Below are 26,970 nucleotides of genomic sequence, written 5' to 3' on the forward strand. Positions count from 1 at the left end.
ATACATGAAAAGAAAAATATTCTCAAAAAGAATGAAATGCTGATAATACCAAAATACATGTAACCACCAAAAAAATTCCTGCTTGTATGGAAAAACAGCATGATGAATGAACATATCTGCATTGGTAGTGTGTCGCACAAGGTTGGCAGCTCTGTATCAGGTTTGACTGTACTAATCCAATAAAACTCCTAACCATTTTTACTCCAGCTGGTGAGTCTACTGCTAGCGAGATGCTGGTCAACATGGGCAGCGCATCTCTGGAGGAATTCTACCCTGCCGTCGCCATAGCAACACTGATGCGGATCATGCGGGACGGCTCCCTGGCCAACCACCACACGGGTGTGGTTCAGGCCATCACGTTCATCTTCAAGAGCCTGGGCGTCAAGTGCGTCCAGTTCCTTCCTCAGATCATGCCTACTTACATCAACGTGATACGCACCTGCGATAACAACACACGAGAGGTGATTATAACAATAATATGTCTTGTTTACTCATGGTAGCCTCTTCCTGAGGGCCCTGCAATCATATTATTACCCCAGCTTTAACCGAGCTACCATTTCTTTTTGATTTACATGTTTTCTTGTCTTTCTGAATCGTTACATGCATGAAACTCTAGGGGAAACATGACCTTTACCCTAATAGTGATAATGAGGGATCATTGCAGCAATGTAGAACTAATGAAATATTTATTCGTTGAAACAGAATGGTCCTTTCCATAAAATATCAATCAACACATTTTGCTATTGGTGCAGTGAAAATTATAAGCTAGGGCAAATGCAACTACAGAGGTGTTTATCTTTGTTATTTGCTTCAGAACAAATAAAATGCTTTCATGTGATATCAGTTTCCTTGATAATATAATAAGCCAAGCTTTTATTCTCAGCTTAATGTTAAACAAAAAAATGCCCTGAGATTGAACCAATCTAAAATTTGCATTAAACAAGTACGAGTATTGGATACAGAGGTGTTCTGAACCTCTGGTCCTCTATTACATTAACTATTGAAAACAAAGCACTCTTGAATATAAACCCTTCAAAAAAAGTTTGGAAACTCAAGTCTGATCGATTATATCTCTCTTGTCATTGAATAATGATCGCTTTGTTTAGTATCATTAAAAAGTATATTCATTCCTTTTGAAAATGATACCTCGTTTTTTTTTTTTTTCCAGTCATGGAATATTCAGTAGATCAAAATAAGGGGTAAGGGCAAAAGTGAAAGTTGCGAAATGCACCGTTCTTGTTGGACTGTGCGTTCAAATTTCCCTATTACCCGGGCCTTTTCAATAGTGGTTAACCTAAGCATGTTGCCTCATAAAGTCGATGACCCTACCCTTATTCTGATGTACTGCTCACTCCATGGATCCAAAATTACAGCAAATATGCTGTCATTTTAAAGTGGAATAACCACACTTTCTAAAAATAATAATCAAAGCAATGATTTTGCCATGATGACAGAGCTATAATCGAACCAACTTGAGTTTCAACGTTTTGATGATGACAATCAAGGTGATTATTATACCATGAGAAGAGATCCATAATCAATCTAACTTGAGTTTCCAAACTTGTTTTGAGGGGTTTAGATATATGTACCTACTGTTATTATTCCTTTGCTCAGTTTTCATTCAATTGAAACAAACAAATATGTGCTTTAATATTTGATAGTTTACATTGTAGCTCTTCAATGTTAGATTACCTATTGATCAATTATGCTGCTCCTTTTGTATTCACAGTTCCTGTTCCAGCAGCTGGGCATCATGATCTCCATTGTGAAGCAGCACATCAGAAACTTCTTAGATGACATCTTTGACCTTATTAGGGTGAGTACTGGTGCTGGTTGCAGGGTCTTAACGTTAAAGCCCCACTGCACTACTCATAGCTACTTGCGCCCTCTATATAGCAAACAATGCCTAAGCGGTGACTGTTGGTACCCCATGGTCCCCTTTTTCTTATGTTAATTGAGAGCTGATTTGATGAGATAACCACCTGTCAGTGACCATGTAGGGAGGTCTATTCCCTCCTGGCCAAACTAATGCAGATAGGCATTGACATTACTGTCTATTACATGTCCTTTATCTGTATCCAAGCAGGTTTATATGATGCTGTTTTCGAAAATTTTGTATTAAATGACAAACATCAAACAGTTCATCCCCATGACTTCATCTTCTTAAATTACTCTTTCAGTCGACTGCCGGGAGTTACTTAAAGATAAAGTTGAGTTCTGGTCATGGGATTGCATTGTGAAAGAAACGTGGAATCGAAAGGTTGATCATCTAGCATATAAGTATTGGTGTGTACTGCAAAGTTCTGGAATCAACAAAATGATAAGAAATTTGGCCCAGTCTTGGTAAAGTTACAAGCACTGTACACAGAAAGAAAGATGTATATAGGACTACACGAACATGGGGCATAAAAATCTGTCCCAATTGGTATGATATTACATGTCCTATTTAGAATATGAAGGCATTTGAAGAGCGATGCTTTACAGAAAGCATTTTTTATCTGATGATCTTCCACACTTGCATAATAATAATGATAACCCTCACAAATTATATTTCACCTCTTCCCAGAAATCAACCTTCTCTTTAAGTCCAGAATGCATATATTGTAAATCTATATTGTTTATCTCTCACAGGAATTTTGGACAGTGAACAGTCCTCTTCAGAACACCATCATCCTGCTGGTGGAGCAGACAGTAGTGGCTCTAGGAGGAGAGTTCAAGCTTTACCTACCCTGCATCGTCCCTCAGATGCTCAAGGTCTTCATGCATGATAACAGCCAGGGAAGGGTCGTTACTACCAAGGTAAGCTTATTGTATTGATAGATTTGAATTAGATTCAAACCTACTTTAGTGACCACCTGTATAGAAAGACCACCTGTCTACAAAGACCACATTTTTGGTTTCCCTGGAAAAATAGTTTCTCATTGAAACATGTACTAAATGAACCTGTACACAAAGACCACCTGCCTATAAAGACCATTTTTCTTGTCTCCCTCGGGTGGTCTTTATAGACAAATTTCACTGTATATCAACGTGGTACTGGTAGAAAAGAATTGAAGCTGAACGTTCTATGAATCTTGCCTCAGATGCTCAAAGTCTTTATGCACTACAACAGCATGTATATTGTTTATCTCACATGAAAGGGAAGGGTCATTACTACCGAGGTAAGCTTAAGATATGTGACTGTTGCTCTAGAAAAGAAAAAGCCAGAATTCTAATATCTGATTCTATGAATGGTTGTGATATGAGATCATTCTTTATAAAGCTGCAAATATTTCTGGTTATTACAATATGTCTTTAAAATAACATGTAATTCTATTGAGTCTAAACTTACATTTAAACCCGTATTCTACTCATGCAGTCAGATCTGACACTAGGTTTAAGTCATGTTATAAATAAAAGGCAAGTATAGACGTCGTATTCACTTCCCCTGTTAAAAATTGACTTCAGAATGAGCTCAAATCCTGCATTGGGTTTATATTTTTACTAGAATACCTATCTTGATCTGTCAATATATCTTCTTATGAAACCTTTTTTCCCTGTTCCACATCTACACATGTACAGCTCCTGAACGCGATGCAGAAGTTTGGAGCCAATCTGGACGACTACCTTCACCTTCTTCTCCCCCCTGTCGTGAAGCTCTTTGACTCTCAGGAGGTCCCAGTTTCTGTCAGAAGGTGAGAATGCAGCTGCCAGGGTTTTATTAGGGACATCTAGATATGATCACAATTCTCCTGTTCTCCAAAAGCTGCCAGTCTGCAAGCGCATAGAATTCAAAATCTTTCTCACATGGAAGGCTGTAAATGGATTAACACCAAACTATATACAAATATGCCTTATTCACCAGCTCGTAGTCTAAGATCATCACATCAGCATCTTTTTAAGATCCCCAAGACGCGAGTAGCCTGTGGTGAAAGGGCCTTTTCAGCTGCAGCACCTTCTCTTAGGAATAATTTACCATTTAATTTGAGAATCATAACTTCCTTAGGGACCTTTAAATTTGAGCTGAAATCTCGTCTTTTTTTAACAATACCTGTACTTGGCACTACGACACTCATCCAACCTCTCTTATTCTTTCTATTTTTTGGTGCGCCTCGGAATAGAATTGTCTAGATAGACGGCGCTATATAAATGCCTATTATTATTATTATTATTATTATTAGTTGATAGGGTTGTACAACACTTCCCCCTCCAACAGTTTCTTATCTATCAATCATTTATACCGATTAAATATCTATCTAACTTTAACTCTACACTTTTCCCTGTACATGTACCCATCACTAGCGTTATCCTAATCTAAATCTCAAACAGAAAAATAAAGAAACTTATATATTATCGAGAGAGGAGTAATTCCATGATGGTTATGCTGGTGTATGAGATGCTTATTTATACAAAAATAACAGACAAAATAGAGGAAACATAACAATAAATAAAAAAAGGGGGAGGGGAAGTAAGATATAACTTGAAAAAGATTTAACAATAATATAACAAGGAAAGTAAGGGAACCTTTTTCCATATTCATTGAATTATAAGTTTTTTTTTTTAATGAAGTAATCTAATCTTACAAGAAAAGAAAGAAACTTTGACCAAAAAATAGCAACAATATGACAATACTTGATATTACAGTTTCAATTTTTATTACATATCATTACAATTTCAGTTTTCTTACAAATACATATGGTAGCAAAATCACTGATATCTTTTCTCTGTCTTTCCCCCCTTCCTTAGAACTTCACTAGAGACCATTGACCATCTCAGTGACAAGCTGGACTTCATGGAGTTTGCCTCCCGCATCGTCCACCCCTTGGTCCGCACCCTGGACACCACGCCTGACCTTCGACCCGTTGCCATGGACACGCTGTCCTCCGTGGTCCTGCAGCTCGGCAAGAAGTTCCAGATCTTCATCCCGATGGTGAACAAGGTCCTGGTCAAGCACAGGATCAACCACCAGAAGTATGAGACGCTGGTCCTCAAGATCCTCAAGGTAGGATGACATTGGATTTCTTTGATTTTATCCCTTGTAGACATTAGACACTTAGACATTAGTCATACTTCGAAGAGTGATGTTCTCACAATGAGTTTGTAATATATGGTAAGGCAATAATCCTCATTATCATTTCCTTCAGAGAGGACTAAAAGCTGTCTGTCCCCTTGTTGCTTACTTACAAGCATACACTTGCTTCATTAGCAGTCAGGTAGAACAAACAAAATAGCAATACTTAGAGGATTGTTTGAAGTTTGAAGTTTGAAGTTTTTACATCAAAAAACAGTTTAAAATTGTTATATTTTTTTTTATACAAGCGTATAAGAGTAGATTTCACACAAAAAAAATTATAGTATAATGTACTGAAAATAAGTACGAAGTTTCAAAATATATAGATTGTGAACAGTTGTGAACAGTTGTTAAAATTATCTTTGCTTTTTTGATCAGGGTACGACCATAGCAGAGGATGAACTCCTTTTGATGAGAGCACGGAGCAAGAAAATGAGCTCGAAGGAGGATAGCTCCGCCATGGAACCAATTACTGTTAAGAAGCTCCCCGTCAGTACCAGAAACCTGCAGAAGGTAAGACTGATCAAGTCATAATAAAAATTAGTGATGAGAATAGATCAAAATGTGATGGTAACTGCAGCATATACTTACAGCATATTAGAAGTGCTTGATGAGAATAGCTCACCTCTATTATGCTGTGCAAAAATTATCAATGAAATTGATTACAATTGTGCTATTGTCCGAGGTGTGCCGAGGGCAATAGCCCAATTGTTCCCGAGAGCGTATATAAACAACTATTTCTCGAATATTAAAGCAGTCATTAATACTTTTATGTGCCGAAAAAAAAGAGTAAACTAATGACACCACCTTGGCCTTTCTGTAGTTTATCTGCACGGTTGTTTTTTATGAGTGTATCTTTGAGAGTAGACTAGATCTAGATTCTAGTCTAAGCAAGATATTTTTACAATTTTGGGGGTGAGCCAACCCTGTGGGTAATTTGGAGAAAAACCTGCGCTTTCATACGACACCTCACTTATTGTGTATTACCTTCAGGATCACGAGCAATATTAGTTTGAATCTCTGGTCATTAAAACATTGACGAATGTAGCATGAGTGCGCAATGGCCAATGCATAGGGATGTGTGCAATCTCTACGGGAAGGATTTTAGCACTAGGCCTACTAGATCTATTTTGAAAACAATTATGGAGAATTTCACGTACCCTTTTTGGTGTTCTTGCTGTCAGCAAGTCTTGCATTTGATCACCATTAAGAAGTTGAAATCTTGGGAGAGTTTCTTCAGCCATTTTTGCCTTGTTTGGAATTCAGTACAATCGAGATTGCCGTATTAAAAATACCGACCAATTCTTCGCACACGTACGGTATCCTTGATCGCTCAAACCAGTTTTTAACATGTGAATCTATGGGTATTTCACCAAGACTGAACTATTTTCCCGGTAACTGGAATTTTACCGGGAATTTTACAGGAATAGTTAAAACCATGACTGCAATTTCGGCCAATCAGATGGCTGGATTTCTTAAGTGAGGTATATAATGCATGACGATGCCTCTTTTAGCTGAGAGGTTGATGATGATGTTTGTTTAGTAGGTGATATTATGAGGCTATCCAATACACAAGAAAGCACTTGATATTTTGAACAATGTTGCCTTTTCATATTTTGGACAGTGCTGTCACAAACATACATGTATTATATCCACTGTTTTAGGCATGGGCTGTAACTAGGCGTGTCTCCCGTGATGATTGGATGGAATGGCTACGTCGTCTTAGCATTGAGCTTCTGAAGGAGTCACCGTCTCATGCTTTAAGGTCATGCTGGGCTCTGGCACAGACCTACAACCCCCTAGCAAGGTAAGAAGGGCCTCTATGTGTATGTCTGTCAGTCTCTGTGTGTATGTCTGTCAGTCTCTATGTGTATGTCTGTCAGTCTGTGTGTGTATCTTTGCCAGTCTCTGACTGTATCTCTGTCAGTCTGTGTGTGTATCTTTGTCAGACTCTGTGTGTATCTCTGTCAGTCTGTGTGTGTATGTCTGTCAGTTTCTATGTATATCTTGTGTATGTCTGTCAGTCTGTCTGTGCGTATCTTTGTATGTCTCTGGTGATGATCGGTGTCTGAGCTGTGAAATTGTCCTGAAGGAATTACCATTGCATGATCTATGGTCATGCTAGGCCGTTGCACAGACCTACAATCCCTTGGCAAGGTAAGAAGGGCCTCTATGTGTATGTCTGTATGTCTGTCTGTCTGTTTGTCTGTTAGTCAGTTGGTTCTCTCTCTCTCTCTTACTTTCCCTTTCTCTGTGTATATCTTACTTTTACCACCCTCTTTTTCTCTCTTTATCCCTCCTTCCCACATTTTCTCTCTCTCCATGTCTAATTTTCTCTCCTACTTTAGCTCCGTCTCTGTCTCTGTCTATCCTTCCCTCTGTTAAACTTTCTCAGTCTCAGCCTCTCTCTGTTTGTCTGTCTGCGTGCATTTATGACTCTGTCTATGTCTCTCTTTCCCTCACTCCATCTTCTACTGATGATAGTTTTGTACTTGAGAGTGTCTGCAGTCATTTTTTTTCTTCTTCAAAGCCAACATTTTCTTTACATATCGTCAACAAGAATCATTGGGACTATTTTTCTACTGACCTGTTCATGTATTCTCTCCTCCAGAGAGTTGTTCAACACAGCCTTTGTGTCTCCAGAAGGTTTTGACCTCTCACGACTTCCAGAGTCTAGATCCTACTCCCTTTGCTAAACATAATTTCGTATTTGTATCATCACTATCAACTTCATTATTCATCATGAACATGTGCCATTGTTTTCTCCACCAGAGAGTTGTTCAATGCAGCCTTTGTGTCGTGCTGGTCTGAACTGACTGAGCAGGACCAGGACAGTCTGATCCAGAGTCTCCAGAAGGCTTTAACCTCTCAGGACATTCCGGAGATAGTCCAGATTCTACTCAACCTGGCAGAATTCATGGAACACTCGGACAAGGTCAGAACCTTAAAAGAAATCTCTGTATATGCACAAACATTATATATTCACAGCTAATATTAAAATGTGAGGACTAGAGACCTTTCAGATTGTTATTTCTTATATTCTTGAATTCATAAATATCTTGAAAGTAAGTTATTGTATTGAACTTTCTAATCGATAATTAACTAGCATATGTAATATATCAGCTCTGTTGATCTGGTAAATTCAGGGAAGATAAAATCTTTTGTTGTATTGTATATTTGTATATATTATCATATTGTTGGGTGTCTCTCTCTCTCTCTCTCTCTCTCTCTTCTCTAAACTTTAAAGCCCCACTGCACTACTTATAGCTACTTGTGCCCTCTATATAGCAAACGACACCTAATCGGTGCCTGTTGGTCCCTCGTGATCCCCTTTTTTCTTATGTTAATTGAGAACTGATTTGATGAGATAACCACCTGTCACTCACCTTGCAGGGAGGTCTAATCCCCCTGGCCAAACTAGTACAGATGGGATTTAAAGCTTATCAATTCTAGTATTGTATGATCGAAAACTGAATAAAATTGTTAGTGGCATACATGTACTTTTTCATATCTAAATCATCAAGTCAGCAATAGTGATGTAATAAATATCTAGGCAAAATATAGGTGACTGCTCTGCTTCCAGTAGCAACAAAAGTTCCTTCATTTATTTCTTGTTATGCACTAACGTCACTTTGTGGTGTCCATCTTCTCAGGGTCCCTTACCTCTGAACACAGTGCTGCTAGGTGAGAGGGCATCCAAGTGCAGAGCCTATGCCAAGGCCTTGCATTACAAGGAGGAAGAGTTCCACCGAGGACCAAACACAGAGATCCTTGAAGCTCTCATCAGGTATGATACATCATCTTCATTTTCACCATCCTCAACGTCATTTTCACTCATAGCCATTTTCATCAAAGTAACTGATAAGCTTCAGATTCTCTGATGAAATCTGAATTGATTGATTATTCTTTTTACCGTTGGGCTACTTTTAAGTAAAGCTATATGTTTGTAATTGAAGGGAACCATTTACCTCAAAAGACAATAAATTTGTGTGCAGCTATAGCTGTTATTTTTATGCCTCCGCCACCGAAGGTGGTGCCGGAGGCATCATGTTTTCGGGTTGTCCGTCCGTACGTCCGTCCGTCCGTCCGTCCGTCCGTCCGTCCGTCCGTACGTCCGTCCGTCCGTCCGTACGTCCGTCCGTACGTCCGTCCCGTTTGACCGTTATCACAATATCTCAAGAACCATTTAAGATTTAAACTTAAGACTCGGGAATAGTATTTATCACCATAGGAAGACGATCTGATTAGATTTTGGAGTACGTAGGTCAAAGGTCACAGGTCACAGAGGTCAACTTATGAAATTCCTTGTATTGAGTTTGTTAGCGCGATATCTCAAGAACCATTTGAGATTTAAACTTCAAATTTAAGGATAGTATGTATCACCATAGGAAGACGATCTGATTAGATTTTGGAGCACGTATGTCAAAGGTCAAGGGTCACAGAGGTCAACTTATGAAATTCCATACATTGAGATTGTTATCATGATATCTCAAGAACCACTGGAGATTTAAACTTCAAACTTATTGATAGTGTGTATCACTATAGGAAAACAATCTGATTAGATTTTGGAGCACGTATGTCAAAGGTCAAGGGTCACAGAGGTCAACTTATGAAATTCCATACATTGAGATTGTTATCATGATATCTCAAGAACCACTGGAGATGTAAAAACTTCAAACTTAATGATAGTGTGTATCACCATAGGAAGACAATCTGATTAGATTTTGGAGCACGTAGGTCAAAGGTCAAAGGCCACAGCGCACATTATGAATGCAAAAACAGCTTGTGATCGCGTTATCTCAAGAACCGATTGATGGATTCATGCCAAAATTAGGTCATGTTTGTTACTTGCAGAGCCAATGAACTGAGTAGATTCTTGGTTCATAAGGTCAAAGGTCAAAGGTCATGGGCCCATTATGTATGCAAAAATAGCTTGTGAACGCATTCTCATTAGAACTGACAGATGGATTACTATTTAACTCAGAACATCTTGCAGAGCCAATGAACTGAGTAGATTTTATGGTCATGAGGTCAAAGATCAAAGGGTCATATATGTATATGAGAAATTGCTTGTAATCACAATATTCTGAGAACCTGTCAATGGATTACCATTGAACGTGAATTCAATTTTTTTTTTCTGTTTTGGTTTTTAAAATTGCTCTATAACGGAGGCATCATTTTCGACTGCGCGCAGTCGAATTCCATCTAGTTTAAGATTAGTTCTTAATTCTTAACTCATGAGATTAATTCTTAATGTTTAATTCTCCAAGTCTGTCAAATTGTGTTTTTGATCATCATATCAAACTGTTGTCCCATTAATGTCAGCAATACCATTTTAAAGTTTAATGTTAATTGATTTGATGTAATTTGTAATGCAATTTCTGTTTCCTTTACTTATCAACTATTTTCCTTCTAAACCGCTTAGGGGCACTATGCAATTTGCGGTTTAGAAATATCTTATTATTGTTATTATTGCAGTCGATATAATAATCTGTGCATCTGTATTTAATGTTACCAGTATTAACAACAAGCTACACCAATCTGAAGCAGCTACAGGGGTGCTACAGTATGCCATGAAGAACTACAGAGCTGAACTGGTAAGATTAATAAAATACATGAAATCAATTTTAAAGAGCCACTTGTAAAAGGGATCATGGAAAAAAAATAATTATATATACACTTCTTGTGATGTAATGGAAATGATGTGCTACAGTTATGTATAATACCCTAGTTTTCGTGGCAGGAGAATTCTGTCTTTTCTAAAGAAATAATTCTTATGGTGAGCATTGTATTGCTGTAGATATCTAAACAAATCAGTCGCAAGGCAAACAAAAAGCACTGCTTTCAACACTGTGCCAGAGAGAGTGCTTAAAGCATTCAAAGAGTGGTTTTAAAACTCTTGGGTTGAAGAAAGATAATTGTGGATGAATTTTCTTATCTGGGATTTAACGGTTAGATTTTTACCAGACATTGATAAAACTATGGGTTACATATCAGTAATGTATATCAAACTTTGACTGTTACAGCAAATCCAAGAGACATGGTATGAGAAGCTCCATGATTGGGACAACGCCCTGACGGCCTACGAGAAGAAACAGGACCAGTCTCCCGATGAGTTTGATCTGACCCTAGGTCGGATGAGATGCTTGGAGGCTCTGGGAGAATGGTAAGAATCTTCAGCTCTGATGCATTGTTTAAGGAATCGACTCTGTCTGTGGGACTTTTCATGCTTTTATAAGCGCCTGGTCTCACTTTGTTCTGCATCGATCTAGAAGAAAATATATTAATGTTTGATGTAATTTTGAAAATTTCTAGAAATTTTGTATATAAAAGAAAGACATTTATGACAAAAATATTTGAAATATTAATCTTATAAGGTGAAAAGAAATCATTTGAATGTAGTGTTTACAAATTATAATTTTCCAACTCTATCAAAAATGTTATCCTGATGGTGCAATATAATATCATGCAGCACACATTTTCCAAATACGACTAACCCAAAGTTATCTCAAGCTTGATATTATTTGTATTAAAAATGATTTTATATTAGATATACATAACTTAATACTTTACATGTATCTACACTTAAAAAATTGTCTCCCATGTATAAAATGTACGGTCTCTTGTCTTCTCTCAGGGGTCAACTGCACAACGTTGCCTGTGACCGATGGCCCCTGGTGCCTGATGAAGGTCGTCAGCGCATGGCCCGTATGGCTGCTGCAGCGGCCTGGGGACTGGGTGATTGGGACAGTATGGAGGAATACACATGCATCATACCAAGGGACACCTACGATGGAGCCTTCTATAGGGCTGTCCTGGCTGTTCATCAGGACCACTTTGGCCAGGCCCAGCAGGTTAGTAAGGAGTATACAGGAAATTTGGATGTGTCTTTGAGTTTGATCTTTGTTTAAGAACATAAAAAGGCATAGTGTATCTGTGAATTTAAACGATGAGGGACCTGTGGTTTAGCCGTAGCCCCGTACATGTAGCTAAAAAGGTTGGGTCATTGTAGATCGATGAAGTCGACAAATTTGACTCCCTGATCCTAGAATTCAAATTTAAATAGGCCCTATACACACAAACACCACAATCTTTATCCAAAACCACCTGAAACATATGAAAGCCTGGGCCCCGTCTTACAAAGATTTTGCAATCGCAAGTTTGCAGTCTTGTATCTCTTATGTACATAGTTGCAATTAATATCAATCGCAAAGAAGTTGCCATTGATATCAACTCTTTGTAAGATGGGGCCCAGATATAAGGTTGCCGGTTACCAAGTTAATCTTTAAAATTGGAGAAAGGTTCTCACGATACATGTGTTCAACTTTCCTTACTTTGTTGCCTCTGCACTGCATTGACAAGGCCTGGGATTGTCTAGATACAGAATTGACGACCATGGCTTGAGAGAGTTACGACAGCATACAGATCCATGGTGTCAATCCAGATGCATGTACATGTAGGACGTGATAAAATTGTAATGTTCAATTTTCTTTTATTTCTGTACTTTCTTGCCTCCGCAGTGCATTGACAAGGCCAGGGATATCCTTGACACCGAGCTGACGGCCATGGCTGGAGAGAGTTACGACAGAGCGTACGGAGCCATGGTGTCCGTGCAGATGCTTTCGGAGCTGGAGGAAATCATCCAGTACAAGCTGGTCCCTGAGAGGCAGGATATCATTAAGGAGATGTGGTGGGACCGTCTACAGGTAAGATAACGTAATTTTAATAATGTGTATCATCTCCTGAGAGCCTAATGGCATTAATGCATGTACTGGATATACAGTTAATAGATGGATTATTCATGCTCCTTGTAAATTTGATTTTTTTTAAATAGTTTTTTTGTAACTCAAGAATGAAAGGTGGACTGGTTGAATACGTGCCTTCTTGAATACTTTTAGGTGCAAGCTTTAATATGTTACATTGCCAGGAAACATAAATAGGGATAATCGATTTTTCACAAACTTATAAAATTACAAAACTTGGTAAGGATATGAATGTTTTAGTTGTTAACTGTAGTTAATATCCTTATGGCTCTTAACAGACAATTTGTAATATAGAAGAGGAAAAATTGCAGTATTATTCAAGGGAATCCTGTGTAGTTTTCCATTAAAAAGTTTGAGATTGTAATCATGGGCAACAAAGACTCAGATTTTCAGAGGCTCTGTGTTTAACAGAAAACTTGTGTACATTTATTTTTTTCTGTGCATACATGATGTATCTGTATCTTTGAGAGCATTGACTTGAGATCGTCATTCATCTTTCCCTTCCTTGGTGAAATACATTCCTAGATATTAGAGAAACATTTTTGTCTGACTTGAAGAACTACCATTTAATTCTTTATTTTTCTTTTCCTCAGGGATGTCAGAGAAATGTTGAGGATTGGCAGAAGATAATCCAGGTGCGCTCCCTTGTGATCTCTCCTCATGAGGACCTACGGACATGGCTCAAGTATGCCAGTCTGTGTAGGAAGAGTGGCAGGATGGTGAGTGTGCATACTTCACGAAGGGGAATAGAATGGAGAGACAGAAGGGTTTTTGGACACATGCTCAGTCCCCCTTTGCACAAAGCTTCCCATTGATGGTAACTTTGCCATCAATGGTAACTACCATGGACACCTTGATTTTGATTGGTTGTTGAGCTCTGTTACCAAGGTAGTTGCCATTGATGGCAAAGTTAGGATCAATGGTAAGTTTTGTGCAACGGGGCCCTGGGCGGTTGATCAGCAGTCAATATCCCGCATTAGCCAATTTTGTTTTCAAGTTAAACCTAACTTCGCCACATTAAAGGATTCCTAGTCCCAGAGTAAACATTGTACCTAACCTTTACCCTTAATTCCTAATCCTAAGCCAAAGTCTCATCCTCACTCTAAACCTAACATGAAACCCAATTCCCAACCAAACCCTAATCCTTTATCTTCAATGAAATTATGCATGGAGAAATTTTGTATTATGCCCCTGTTTAAAAGAAGAGTTTTTGTGGTTCCCTTCAGTGTCAGGGTCACTTCAGTGTTTGAAGATGCTATTGATATCTAACTCAAAATCAGTGTTGAGGTAAATCACAACTCTGAAAGATGGCCTCTGGTATCCAGTACCGGTATCCAAAAAAATAAAAATATATCGGGTTAGGAAAGAAAAGAGGGAAGAAGGAAGAATGGCACGAATACACCTAAAGGTGTTGTGGTCTAGTGGATAAGTCACCCGATTACAGATCACTAGGTACGGGGTTCGAGTCCCAACGCGGCACTAATGTCCTATGGCAAGACATTAATCTACATTTGCCACTCTCCGCCCAGGTGTTAAATGGGTACCCGGTAGCATGCGAAAGTTCATGTGGTTGGAGTGGAGAAAGGTTCATTGTCTGTGAACATGCCTGAATCTGATGACCGGCGTAATAACATATCTGTAAAGTGCTTAGAGACATCATCGATGTAGTAAGCGCTATATAATATTATTATTATACTGAATTAATCATGTTTCATCTGGTATGTGCTTCTAGGTGCTGTCTCACAAGGTACTGGTGAATCTACTTGGAGCTGATCCGTCTCTCCAGGAAGCCACCCTCGAGTCCCTTGCCCCCCTCATCAAGGATCCAAGGGTCATCTTTGCTTACATCAAACACATGTGGAAGGATGGAATCAGGGTGAGTTGTAGTGGTGGTGGTGATGGTGTTGGTTGTGGTGGTGGTGTTGGTGGTGATAGTGGTGGTCATTGATGTTGGTGGGGGTGGTGATGATGATGGTGGTGGTGGTAAATGGTTGTGGTAGTTCTGATTCTCTTTGGGTATTGGTGGTGACTTGGTGATGACAATGGTGATGACAATGGTGGGGATATTGGTGGGGTGGTGGTGTTGATTGTGATGGTGGTGGTCGGGATGATGATGATGATGGTGGTGGGGGTTATGGTGTTGGTGGTGGTGGTGGTGGTGGTGGTGATGATGATGATGATGATGATGATGATGATGATGACGATGACGACGACGATGACGACGATGGTGGTGGTGGTATCGGTGGGGGTGATGGTGGTGGTGGTATTGGTGGGGTGGTGGTGATGATGTTGAAAACATTTGCACCCAACAAGGATTGTGGTGATGGTGGTACAGTCAAACCTGCTATAAAGACTACTTTTTCTTTGTTTCCCTTGAGCCGTCTTTATATACAGATTTCACTGTATTATAAGTAGTGACAGTGGTATAGATAGCATACGCAAACATGCGTTGTTCATGCCTTTTCATATTATTTCCATACCTTTTCATTTCCAATGTCCCCTTCCACCTTAACTGTGCAGCCTTTAGCCCTCTCTCAGCTGCACCAGTTTGTACAGACAACTCTCACCCAGCATCCAATGCTAACCCTACCCAATGGAGAAGAGAACCCAGACCTACACAAACTCCTTGGAAGGTAAGGACCCTGTTTTACGAAACTTGTTATCAATAACAAGTTACGATAACCGTTATAAGCTACTGAAATTGAGGCATTTGATTGGCTGAGAGCAACTTTGTCATAGAAATTTACCATTTGTTCTTGATAACAAGTTTTATGCAACAGAGTCCAGGGCCCGTATTCAATAAACTTCTTAAGCATGAAATTTAAGTACTTTTTCTTAAATTTTGGCTAAGAAAAAATCTTAGCCAAAATTCGTATTCTATAACAGCAATGGGGACTTAAGAAATTTGCCTTAAGATTAAGAAGGATTCTTAGATTTTATCTAAGAAAAAGGACTTAAGTAGCATGTCGTATTCTAATACAATCGAGATATCTAAGATAAGTAAGAAATCTACCCTATATTTAAGCATACTACGAGGATGCTTAAATGGGGCTTTGGCACCGGCAGCTCAGTGATGCTGCAAGCAACCGCTTCGGGTTTCAATCAAATGGAATAAAAACAATGCATGCAGCGCGAGCGCAGGTTATCAGTTGACCTATATAACAACGTAAGCTTCGCGTATACAGCGTCGACGGCGCAGCGCGCAGGAGCGCCATAGGCTCTGTGTACTTGTACTTAATGTTTGTTTGTACACAACTAAACGAGTAGTAGCATATGCATAACACTAAATCATGACATGGCTGTCGTATATAAAGAAACCGTCTCTTACTTTATTAGTCTTTGGCGCTAAAGTATGGAAACAGGGAATAATGTGCAATCAGCATAATATTAGGTGAGACAAAATTTGTTATAGTATGAGTCTGATAAAGGTTACATCTAGCCATTTGATTAATTTTAGGCCATCATAACAGTAGACGATGTAAAACAATGAAAGGGTAGCTCCAAATCCAATGCTAGCGCTGGTCGGCCGGCTAGCGACGGCGCTCCCTTCATACTCACAGACCCTGCGGCTGCGACATAATAAGTAAGCCCGGTTGGGCTCCTCGGAGTTGTTTGACAGAAAAGTATAAAAAGCCTACAGTGGATGTTAGATCTAGCCTCAGGGGGATCTTGACTAGACTGTTTTAGTGTCAGTTGGTCAATCCCGAAATAATTATGTGAGCATCGTTCCTCCCTTACGCTCTCCCATACATGTTTGTGTATAATTTTCGTGCGGTGCGATTTTTATTTTAACACGCAAATTACATAGGCAAATTAGTTGCAATTAATTCGCTCGAGTCGACCACATCAACTTTCCCACATGACGTCATCGGGTCTAAGAATTTGTCTTATCTTTCGTCTTAGCTATGACAAACTGCTTTACGTGTTTAGAATACGGCTAAGGCAACTTTCTTAACCTAGACAAATTCTTAGACATTTTCTTAGACTTAAGAAAAATGTCTCAGAAGTTTATTGAATACGGGCCCAGATCTTTGTTCTTGATAAGGGCCCTGTTTCCTAAAACTTGTTATGAACAACAAGTTACGATAACTGTTATAAGGTACATGTACTGAAATCGTGGTATTTGATTGGCTGAGTGCAACTTTGTCATAGAAATTTAGCATTTGTTCTTGATAACAAATTTTATGAAACAGGGCTCAGATCGTTCTTTACACCATAATGCTCTGAATAACATGGGCAGAGGAACAAATGAAAGAAAATTTTGATTTACATACATGTAGTGCCTCCATAAATAGGAACAACGAATATCTTATTTTTATGTATGTACGTCCGTACGTCCGTCCGTCCGTACGTCGCGTTCTCGTGATCGCGTTATCTGAAGAACCGATTGATGGATTCCTGCCAAACTTAGGTCATGTATGTAGCGGCTCATTATGCATGCAAAAAAGCTTGTGATCGCATTATCATTAGAACAGATTGATGGATTCCTCCCAAACTTAGATCATGTATGTATCTTGCAGAGCCAATGAACTGAGTAGATTCTTGGGTCATGAGGTCAAAGGTCAAAGGTCATGGGCTCATTATGTATGCAAAAATAGCTTGTGAACGCATTCTCATTAGAACTGACAGATGGATTACTATTTAACTCGGGACATCTTGCAGAGCCAATGAACTGAGTAGATGTTAGGGTCATGTGGTCAAAGATCAAAGGGTCATACATGTATATGTATATGAGAAATTGCTTGTAATCACGATATTCTGAGAACCTGTTAATGGATTACAATTGAACTTGAATTTGAACAATTTCTTCTGTTTTGGTTTGTAAAATTGCTCTATGACGGAGGCATCATTTCGACTGCGCGCAGTCGAAGTTCCATCTAGTTTTGTGGTGATATCTGGTGTATAAAAACAAAAAAAACAAAAACAAAAACAAATAATCTATGATATGTTATGTATGTATTTACATTTTGTTCAATATCCTCTGTATTTGTACAGGGCCTCTCAGAATAACAATTTTAATACTGATAAAGTTACCCTGTTAAATAAGTTGAATAAATGAATAAAAAATAAAGAAAATGAGATTGAAGAAATCATTAAATTCTCTAAATTGGCAACAAGGGGGTGGAAGTGAAAGAATATTTCCATGTCAAATTTCAGATGTCTTTGGGTTTCATTTTGTATTTTCCATCCACATAGGCTTATTTAACCCATTGCCTACTGGAACCGGTAGCCTCTGTATTAAGCCTATGGCAACGAATGAATTAAGTAGTCAACAGGTCAATACACATTCTGATTTGTCTTCGAGAATGTGAAAATGAAAGATAAGTACAATCGGTGCCAATTTGAGGAGTCGAAGTCCCACCGCGGCACTAATGTCCTTTGGCAAGACATTGATCGCCATTTGCCACTCTCCACCCAGGTGTTAAATGGGTACCCGGTAGGATGCGAAAGCTAATGTGGTTAGATTAGCAAGTGTGCGCTTGTAAAAAAAAGACGCCTGGCTGGAATGCTCCCCAGGGAGTGGAGAATGTGCATACATTGTGTGCGGGTAAGCCTGAATCCTATGACCGGGGTAATAATATATATATCTGTAAAGCGCTTTGAGAGGGCCTTCGGTCCTGAAAAGTGCTATATAAGAACTAGCTATTATTATTAATTCATTCACATCACTGTAAAAAATGTCTGTACATATCTTACAGATCTTACCTAGCCTCATGAGGGTTAATACCCATTTTTCAGTAGTCTTAGAGAATGTGAGAGTGAAAGATAAGTATAATTGTTGCCAATTTAAGGAGGCAAAGCTGATTCATTTACACCTCTGGATAATATAGATGCTACCTGAAGCTAGGTGAATGGCAGCAGAGCTTGGAAGGTCTGAACCAACACACGGTAGAGCAGATCCTGGGCTACTTCAGGCAGGCTACGGAACACGACAGAGACTGGTATAAGGTGGGTTCTTCACTTAGGAAAGTTCTCTTGAATCTCCAAAGTCTTGCATTGAATGTAGAGGTGTTTATCTAAGTCATTCATACAGAGATTTATACTGAAATGGTCCTTGATTCCTCTGCAAAGAAGGCAGTCCATATTTAACTAGGGCAGTTCTGGTATCAGTTCAGTCATCTCAAAATACATTCAAACTTGTTTAATGATCTCATCTAAACAAAGACCACCTATCTTTCGGATCATATATTCTATTTCATGTGAGCAGTGTTGCTTATTGAAATTTAGTTAAAGAACCTGGACATTTACATAGGGGATCGTTCGTTTACTGCCTGTGCATCGAGATTGTGAAATGGTCTTCCCCAAATCCTTCGCTCTTGTCACCAGTTATCCACTTTCAGAACTCAACTAAAGACATACCTATTTCAGATTGCCTACAATTAGTCATTGCTTTTTTGTCTTTCCCAGTTAGAATCATGAACAGACATTTTGGGTAGTTTTTCAGTCTCATCAGCACCATTGATTAGGCAACTAGATATTAGCGCTGTATAAATACCTGGATTGGATTAGATTGCAAAGACAACCTTCCTTGTCTCCTTTGAGTGGCCTTTATATACAGGTTTTAATGTTATGTATAACAATGTTTCTGTACTTCTTATCCTCTAGGCATGGCATTCCTGGGCCTTCATGAACTACGAGTCTGTCCTCTACTATAAGCAGCAGAGTGTACAAGCTACCACCACCACCCCCACCACCACTACCACGCCCTCCACACCGACCACACCCGCCGACGCCACCACAGCCTCCTCACCCGTAACCGATCAGGGGCTCCCTTCCCCATCCCCCGCTACACCGGTCTCCCCGGGCGTCGTTGGCACCTGCCAGGCGGGTGACGTGGGCGGGGAAGGGGAGGGTCCGAGCACCCCTGGGTTGGGAGCGGGTGAAGGGGACATCATTGGGGCAGAAGCAACCACGCCTTCCTCCACCTCCCCCTCCTCCCAGCAGCCACAGGTGAGTAGCTGCTTATGGTTATGAGTTAACTCGTTGACTACTGAATTCCCTTATTCCCATAGGCTTAATACAGGGAACACTTGGTTCCTGTAGGCAATGGGGTAAGAATTATCAAATATTTAAATTTGTATAAGTATAAAAGTGACCAATCACCAAAAAGCCTCTACATCTTTTTGGTTCTTTGCCAAAATATATGCATTAAAAGTTTGATTTAAACATTAGTTCTGTATAGTTTTTGCAAGTTTCATACTCTCTAGATAAAGTAAAAATGACCATTGAGATGATATACATATCAAATATGACTATCACACACATGAAAATTACATTTCTTTCTGAGTAACCTTTGTGTTTACCTTTAGAGGGGGCTTTTTTATATAAATCTTTTTCCCTCCTGTACTCTTTAATTCTTAACATTTCTCGTTTGAGTAATATACAGATGACTTTTTGTTGTGATCGGTCCCCCCATTTGATGATTGTTTAAAAAAGCACTGAAAATGACCATCATTGCATATTTTCATAAATACAGTCAAACCTGTCTACAGCGACTGCCCAATGGAAACACAAAAAGTGGTCTTTGAAGATAGGTGTTCTTTGTAGACAGGTTCCTTTAGTCAATGTTTCAATGAAAAACCATTTTTCAAGGGAAACATCAAATGTGGTCTCTGTAGACAGGTGGTCACTAAAGCAGGTTTGACCGTATGAACATCAGATGCAACAATCTAATGCTGTTGCCAATATTAAAGTATTACATAATCTAAGGTACTAAATATGTGTCTTTGTCTTCCAGAGCGACTATGTCCAGAAGTACGCGGTTCCAGCGGTGCACGGTTTCGTGCGGTCAATCTCCCTGTCCAGCGATAACTCCCTCCAGGACACCCTGAGGCTGCTGACCCTGTGGTTTGATTACGGCCAGTGGACAGAGGTCTATGAGGCGCTGACCGAAGGGATCAAGACCCTACAGATCGACACATGGTTACAGGTAAGATGACTGGATGGTTGATGGTGATGATGATAGTTGTGGTGGTTAATTTTGGTTGGTGGTGGTATTGAGGATAGTGATGGTGGTGGTGTTGGTGTTAGTGGTGGTGATAAAGATGGTGATGATGATAGTAGTCACTTATGATGATAATGATTGAATATTGGATATGGTGTTGGTAGTAGTAGTAGTAGTGTTGGTGGTAGTAGTAGTAGTGTTGGTGATGATGGTGGTGGTGATGGTGATGGTATTAATAGTGACTGTTACTGGTAGTGATAATCCCATCCAATACGCATTGTGTGTGACCGATGCATAGATTGTACTACCCAATCTCTCTCTCTTATTGGTCGTTTTGAATTTGCCATGTGTCACCACAACGGGTACATGGTCTGAATACTCATCATGTAATAGAAATTGTGGACAATTTGTCAGCGACTGAAGATTTTTAGTAAAAAGTGCTACGTGAATCCAGATTATTAGTATCCTTTCAATTAGAAGAATCATGATTGAAGCTCAACTTTTTAAAATAAAGATGAGCCTTTATGTTCTGTGAATACTTGGAAATTTCATCGGGAGAATACTCATGTTCTACTCAAAAGAATACTAAACTTCCTATTTAAAGTTGGCAGTGTCGATGATAAGTTTGATGATAAGTTTGATGATATATAGGCCATAGACCCAGTTCTGAAATAAACTGATCATACATGTAGTTAATGTATGAAAATGAGTCACGACTGAAACTAGGATTTGATTGGCTAGTGATAGAGAGTTATGATTGATGCTATAAATTGCATTAGTCCAAGTCTTGTAGTGTAGAGGCCATTGCCAAGTTTTGGTATCCATTGTCAGTTAAAGTAAATTTTTGATGCTCTCTTTAAAAAAATTCGCACAGAATTTACAGTGTTTCAAAAACAAAATTAAAAAGAGAAGCATCTGTAGCGAGGCATTTTATTGTCTTGGAACCTGGGCAGCATTTCATGAAATCGTCATAAGTACAATTTCACCGACATCCCATTGAAACCTGTGTTAAACTACACATGTTTCAATGGGATGTCGGTGAACTTGTACTTATGAGGGTTTCATGGGACGCTGCCCTGGACGTTTTCTCATTCTCTATGTTCTCATGCTGAATGTTTCGCTGAAGTAGTGAGGGTGTGAAGTAGTTTGTTTGATGTTTGAAGGTTGCCTTTTGCATATAACATTGAATGTTTACTTTTTCATTAAAAAAAGAAAAAAGAAAAGAAAGGAAAAGGTAAACATACTGCAGTGGAATGCCTCAAGGATGCAAATGTTGTATGCGCCCATTCTCCTCAAAGTTCAACCCAATTCTTGATTTTTGTTTGGTTTTTAAATTATACAAATCAATTAAGACCGAGATAAAACCAAGCATCAGTATATACACTAGGTATTCAGCCGAGGATGATCCATAAGCTTTGACTAGTGTTAAAGCCTATCTGCACTAGTTTTGCCAGAAGGGATTAGACCTCCCTGCATGGTCACTGACAGGTAGTTATCTCATTAAATCAGCTTTCAATTAACATAAGTAAAACGGGACCATGTGGGACCAATGGACGCTGCTTAGGCATTGTTTGCTATATAGAGGGCGCAAGTAGCTATAAGTAGTGCAGTGGGGATTTAAAAGCCTTTTCTTTTTAGATAACAGCGAGAGCATGAGAGCAAGAGTTGTCTCTGTCATCTTGTATTTGGCAGGGTACCAATAGTACAACTTGGATCATGTTCGCTCATGACACGTCATGTTATTTTTGATGCACACAAGGGATAATTCATGCTGAAGTGGAGTTCACTGTGGATTAAAGGCTAGCATTCCTAGAATGTCAATTTGATTGGTATTGAAACATCAAGCTGAAGTGTGAACAAGAAAGAAAGGGATGAATAAGTTTGGTGTATGGCCTTAAATGATATTCAGCGAAACCCCTGAAAGTGTGAGCTGAAATTATGAGTAACCATCTCGTAACCACAGCAACATTAGGCATTTCCAAGTAAATACATGTACACGTATGCACAGTCGCTCAGGAAAGCACAACAGACTTTCAAACAGTCCTACTGCGCAACCTATTTTGAGGCAATGCCGTATCATACTTAATATAGGAACACCTTACATCAAGAGACAAGAGCAAAACATGTTTTGGGTATTGGTACACTCGACTGATAATAGTGGGTTCTTTTATCTACAGTCTGCAGTGAGTGTCTGTCAGACCTGACACTCTAGGCGCTACACTTTTATTACCTGGCCTGGTGCCTGCGAGTTTTACACAAAAAACAAATAGGATTTCAGCATGATGATGGTGAATACATGTACCTTAATAGGCTTTCTTTAACCCTTTTATGAGGACGGTTAATTTTAAATTGGTCATAAAATCTGTTGTCTGCATACCTCTGTACCTTCTACAATATACCAACATTGGGTTTTTCGAATAAATGCCTGAAAATAAATCAATCCTCCCCCTTTCCCCAAAAGGCATATACATGTATGGGACTGTGCAAACATGAGGCTTCTTTTCACTCAGCGAAAACAGTGATTTCATTCATTCATTCACTATTTCATAGGATTTGAGCGGGTTCTTGGTGTATAGGGCACATTGTAGGGCTGATGATGTATTTGCTTTAGTAGAGACAGCTCAGGTTGTCAATTTAATGTTTCTTGATTGAGGAAACCTTTGAATTTTAAATTGGTCGTAAAATCTGTTGTCTGCATATCTCTGTAGTACTTTCTACCATATACCAACATTAGGTTTTCCAAATAAAATGCCTAAAAATAAATCAATCCTCCCCCTTCCCCCAAAAGGCGTACCGGGTAGACGGGACTGTGCAAACATGAAGCTTCTTTTCACTAGGAGAAAACAGTGATTTCATTCATTCATTCAAAGGATTTGAGCAGGTTTCTTGGGTGTATAGGGCTAATGATGTATTTGCTTTAGTAGAGACAGCTCAGGCTGTCAATTTAATGTTTCTTGATCGAGGAAACCTTTAAATTTTAAATTGGTCATAAAATCTGTTGTCTGCATACCTCTGTACTTTATACAATATAACCAGCATCGGGTTTTCCAAGTAAAATGCCTATAAATAAATCAATCCTCCCCCTTCCCCCCAAAAGGCATAGACGGGACTGTGTAAACATGAGGCTTCTTTTCACTCACAAAACAGTGATTTCATTCATTCATTCATTCATTATTTCAAAGGATTTGAGCAGGTTTGTGGGTGTATAGGGCGCACTGTAGGCTGATGATATTAGTAGTAAAGACAGCTTAGCCTGTCAATTTAATGTTTTTTGATCGAGGAAACCTTAGGACTTCAATGCATCCCTGTGCTTTGATGACTGGCACTGGAGTGTCTGGGAGGGCCCAAAATCTACGATGGAATTTTCTTCTATTATTTGTCTATATTGTGGAAAAAAGGATGTTCTCACAAACTTTTTTCTCAATATGAGTGCATATGAGTGGAAAATGTGCATACATTGTGTGCGGGTAAGCCTGAATCCGATGACCGGGATAATAATATATCTGTAAAGCGCTTAGGTACATCGTTGGATCGGTGTATTGAGCGCTATATAAAAAACCGGATTATTATTATTATTATTAACAAATAGAATAAAAGTATAATTAAAGATTTTATGGGGTCAGGGGGAGGGGGAGTAGAGGGGGAGGGAGAGGGGAGTTGAGTTGAAGGGAGGGGGACACATGTCATTGTTTATACACCCTGTAGGTGCTTGAGCCATTTGTTTTCTTGAAAAGTCTTGAAAATTTACGTGTACATCATTATGTCTCCAATTTTGTTAACGCTAACACAAACATGGAACAATGGGCTCAATTACCCCCATCAGCACATCAAGGCTCCATATTGTACAGAGGAATAGCAAAACATTTTAAGAAACCTTCAAGGATTAATTATCATTTGTGTAGAAAAGTCTACAGTAAATTGAGTCATTAAAAAAGTGTAAGAAAATTGAACAAAGTCCTTTTTTGATGAACTAAAATGGTGTCTCATTGACTGTCAAAAGGAAACCATATTCATCAAGGCCATGAAAAACTAAAAAATAGTTAGCAGATTGTTTAGTACAGTGTATGTATTAAAAGGAAGGACAAGATAGTTATTTCAGGTAGATTTAATCTTATTTAATTTAATCTCACATTCCGTTGTTTCGCCGGTATTTGCTTAGCAACCACTAACAAACACGACACAAAATCAACAACAAAAAACCACCTCTGGAGTGTAGTTTTTTAACGCCTGCCAAAGTTTCACAGATCTTTGCACACATGACTCTCCTTGCTCCCATGCTAATGCATACAGGGCGCATGCACACTACTCACCAAAAATTGATACGAGCAAACTCATTTTTTATGGGTTTTACCAGTAGCGTAAATGGAATACCAAAAAATCTATGATTTTTCAAAACGGTGAATACATTAGGGAGGTGTAAATGGGCCTACATGTATGTACAAGTATACATTGAGCCGATGTGTTGTTTTTGTGCTTGTACAGATCTGCGTAATTGACTTTGTGAAATGAGGCATTGTTATAATGCTGGCTCTTGATCTTTATGGAGAAAGAATTCCTTACTTATAAATTACAGTGAAGTTTAACTTAACACAGAAAGTGAATCCGGCCTACATAACTTCTATATGTGGCATTTAGTTATCTGTATGACTATGAGGTACACTGTAAATTGAACATTTTTATGGGAATTAAGGAATTTGGTTTGAAAGGGGTGGGGGGGGGGGGGTATTTTCTATTTATTATTTAACATAATTCATCATCATCTAATACGATTGCAGGGCCCTCAGGGAGAACAGTATCAAACTTGATATGGCTACCCTGAGTAAACGACATATTATTATTTTTATTATTATTATTCCATTATAATTACTTTTGACAAAGATTATATGCATTAAACAGAAATATAAAAAAAGTGAACAGGGACATTGGTAGGCTACATGACTACATAACTTCCAATGGATAATCAAATAAGACTTTGACCCACTATAATAAATTAATTGAAAGATTCAAATGGCCACAATTGAAGATTTGGCAAGCCCTTAATGACCAAATAAAAAAAGGCCTTAGCCCCAATTTTTACATAGCCCTGATGTGACAAAGGTTTGATTTAGGCTGTAATAGTTTTGTTGTGAAATTCAAAGTTAATTTGACCTCGAAAGAAAATCACAAATTTGTTACACAATAATACCCTGCAGAGACCAATTAGTGTTAAGTCTTCTTTGACCAGTCGTGATTCATCTAATTAGAAAAGGGTCTCGTTTGCCAGTTTGCCTGTGGCCCTAAGATGACAATAGCAAGATATAAGCTCTAATTGATTCAGAATTCAAATTGAATTTGACTTCTAGAGTTTTTTATTACTTGGTTACCTGTTAAACCCTAATAGCAAGGTGTCTATGGCCAGGGATGAGCCAATTTGATAGAGAAAGGATGTATACTAACCTAAACCTATAGTTTGTGTATGGCCCTGATACGACAAAAGTGTGATTTAGGTTCTAATTGATAGGTCATGGAATTCAAAATGAATTTGATTTCAATAATATCTAAACAAAATCTCTTACCTAACCTATAACCACCTTAAAGGTAAAGACCAGTTTTGGAAACGCCCCCCTCTCAAAAAATGAAATGGAAGCTCTTTCACCAATCATGTGAAAGAATATGTTTTAACTAATACGTGATGATACAAATTTTGCCAAGAAACTGCCTACTAATTGATATTTTTGGTAAATTATTATATCTATTTGGACCTGATTGATATCGCGCACGTGTCGCATAGTCCCATATATATCTTTCTGTATACAGTGCTTGTAACTTTACCAAGACTGGGCCAAATTTCTTATCATTTTGATGATTCCAGAACCTTGCAGTACACACCAATACTTATATGCTAGATGATTAACCTTTTATAATCGATTCCACAACGTTTCTTTCTCAATGTAATGACCATTACTGGTCTTCATCTACAAATGTCAAAGACCCTTGTTGCAAGACACCTGTGGCCTGCGGATGTTATTATTGCATGGCCCTGATATGACGAAGAATTTTAAGTGTTAACTTGTGACTAATTGATCGGTCATTAAATTAAATTCAAAGGCAAATTGCAATCTCACCTGACAATACAGCTTTGGCATTACAGCTACAAATGTATGGCTAGCCTTCATTAACCAAATACGAAGAAAACATCAATCAGTATTGTCCTGGTGTCTATTAATTTTAAA

The 26,970-nt window shown here is 38.7% G+C and overlaps 1 protein-coding gene across 1 annotated transcript in view; it reads left to right on the forward strand.

Annotated features, from left to right (window-relative positions):
* LOC580879 (serine/threonine-protein kinase mTOR) overlaps window positions 1–25,267 on the forward strand; it is a 43,975-nt gene extending 18,708 nt beyond the window's left edge. The window contains exons 21-40 of the mRNA XM_030987484.1: window positions 208–461; window positions 1,730–1,816; window positions 2,632–2,799; window positions 3,562–3,674; window positions 4,726–4,981; window positions 5,429–5,563; window positions 6,715–6,857; window positions 7,823–7,985; window positions 8,704–8,837; window positions 10,569–10,647; window positions 11,077–11,216; window positions 11,688–11,904; window positions 12,571–12,756; window positions 13,407–13,532; window positions 14,546–14,689; window positions 15,334–15,446; window positions 18,645–18,762; window positions 19,420–19,764; window positions 20,552–20,743; window positions 25,241–25,267. Of these exons, the coding sequence (XP_030843344.1) occupies window positions 208–461; window positions 1,730–1,816; window positions 2,632–2,799; window positions 3,562–3,674; window positions 4,726–4,981; window positions 5,429–5,563; window positions 6,715–6,857; window positions 7,823–7,985; window positions 8,704–8,837; window positions 10,569–10,647; window positions 11,077–11,216; window positions 11,688–11,904; window positions 12,571–12,756; window positions 13,407–13,532; window positions 14,546–14,689; window positions 15,334–15,446; window positions 18,645–18,762; window positions 19,420–19,764; window positions 20,552–20,743; window positions 25,241–25,267 (3,140 nt within the window). The remainder of the gene's footprint in view (window positions 1–207; window positions 462–1,729; window positions 1,817–2,631; window positions 2,800–3,561; window positions 3,675–4,725; window positions 4,982–5,428; window positions 5,564–6,714; window positions 6,858–7,822; window positions 7,986–8,703; window positions 8,838–10,568; window positions 10,648–11,076; window positions 11,217–11,687; window positions 11,905–12,570; window positions 12,757–13,406; window positions 13,533–14,545; window positions 14,690–15,333; window positions 15,447–18,644; window positions 18,763–19,419; window positions 19,765–20,551; window positions 20,744–25,240) is intronic.
* Window positions 25,268–26,970: the final 1,703 nt, after the last annotated feature.

Source organism: Strongylocentrotus purpuratus, unplaced genomic scaffold (assembly GCF_000002235.5).
Source record: "Strongylocentrotus purpuratus isolate Spur 01 unplaced genomic scaffold, Spur_5.0 spur5_scaffold_16, whole genome shotgun sequence".
Lineage (NCBI taxonomy): Eukaryota > Metazoa > Echinodermata > Echinoidea > Camarodonta > Strongylocentrotidae > Strongylocentrotus > Strongylocentrotus purpuratus.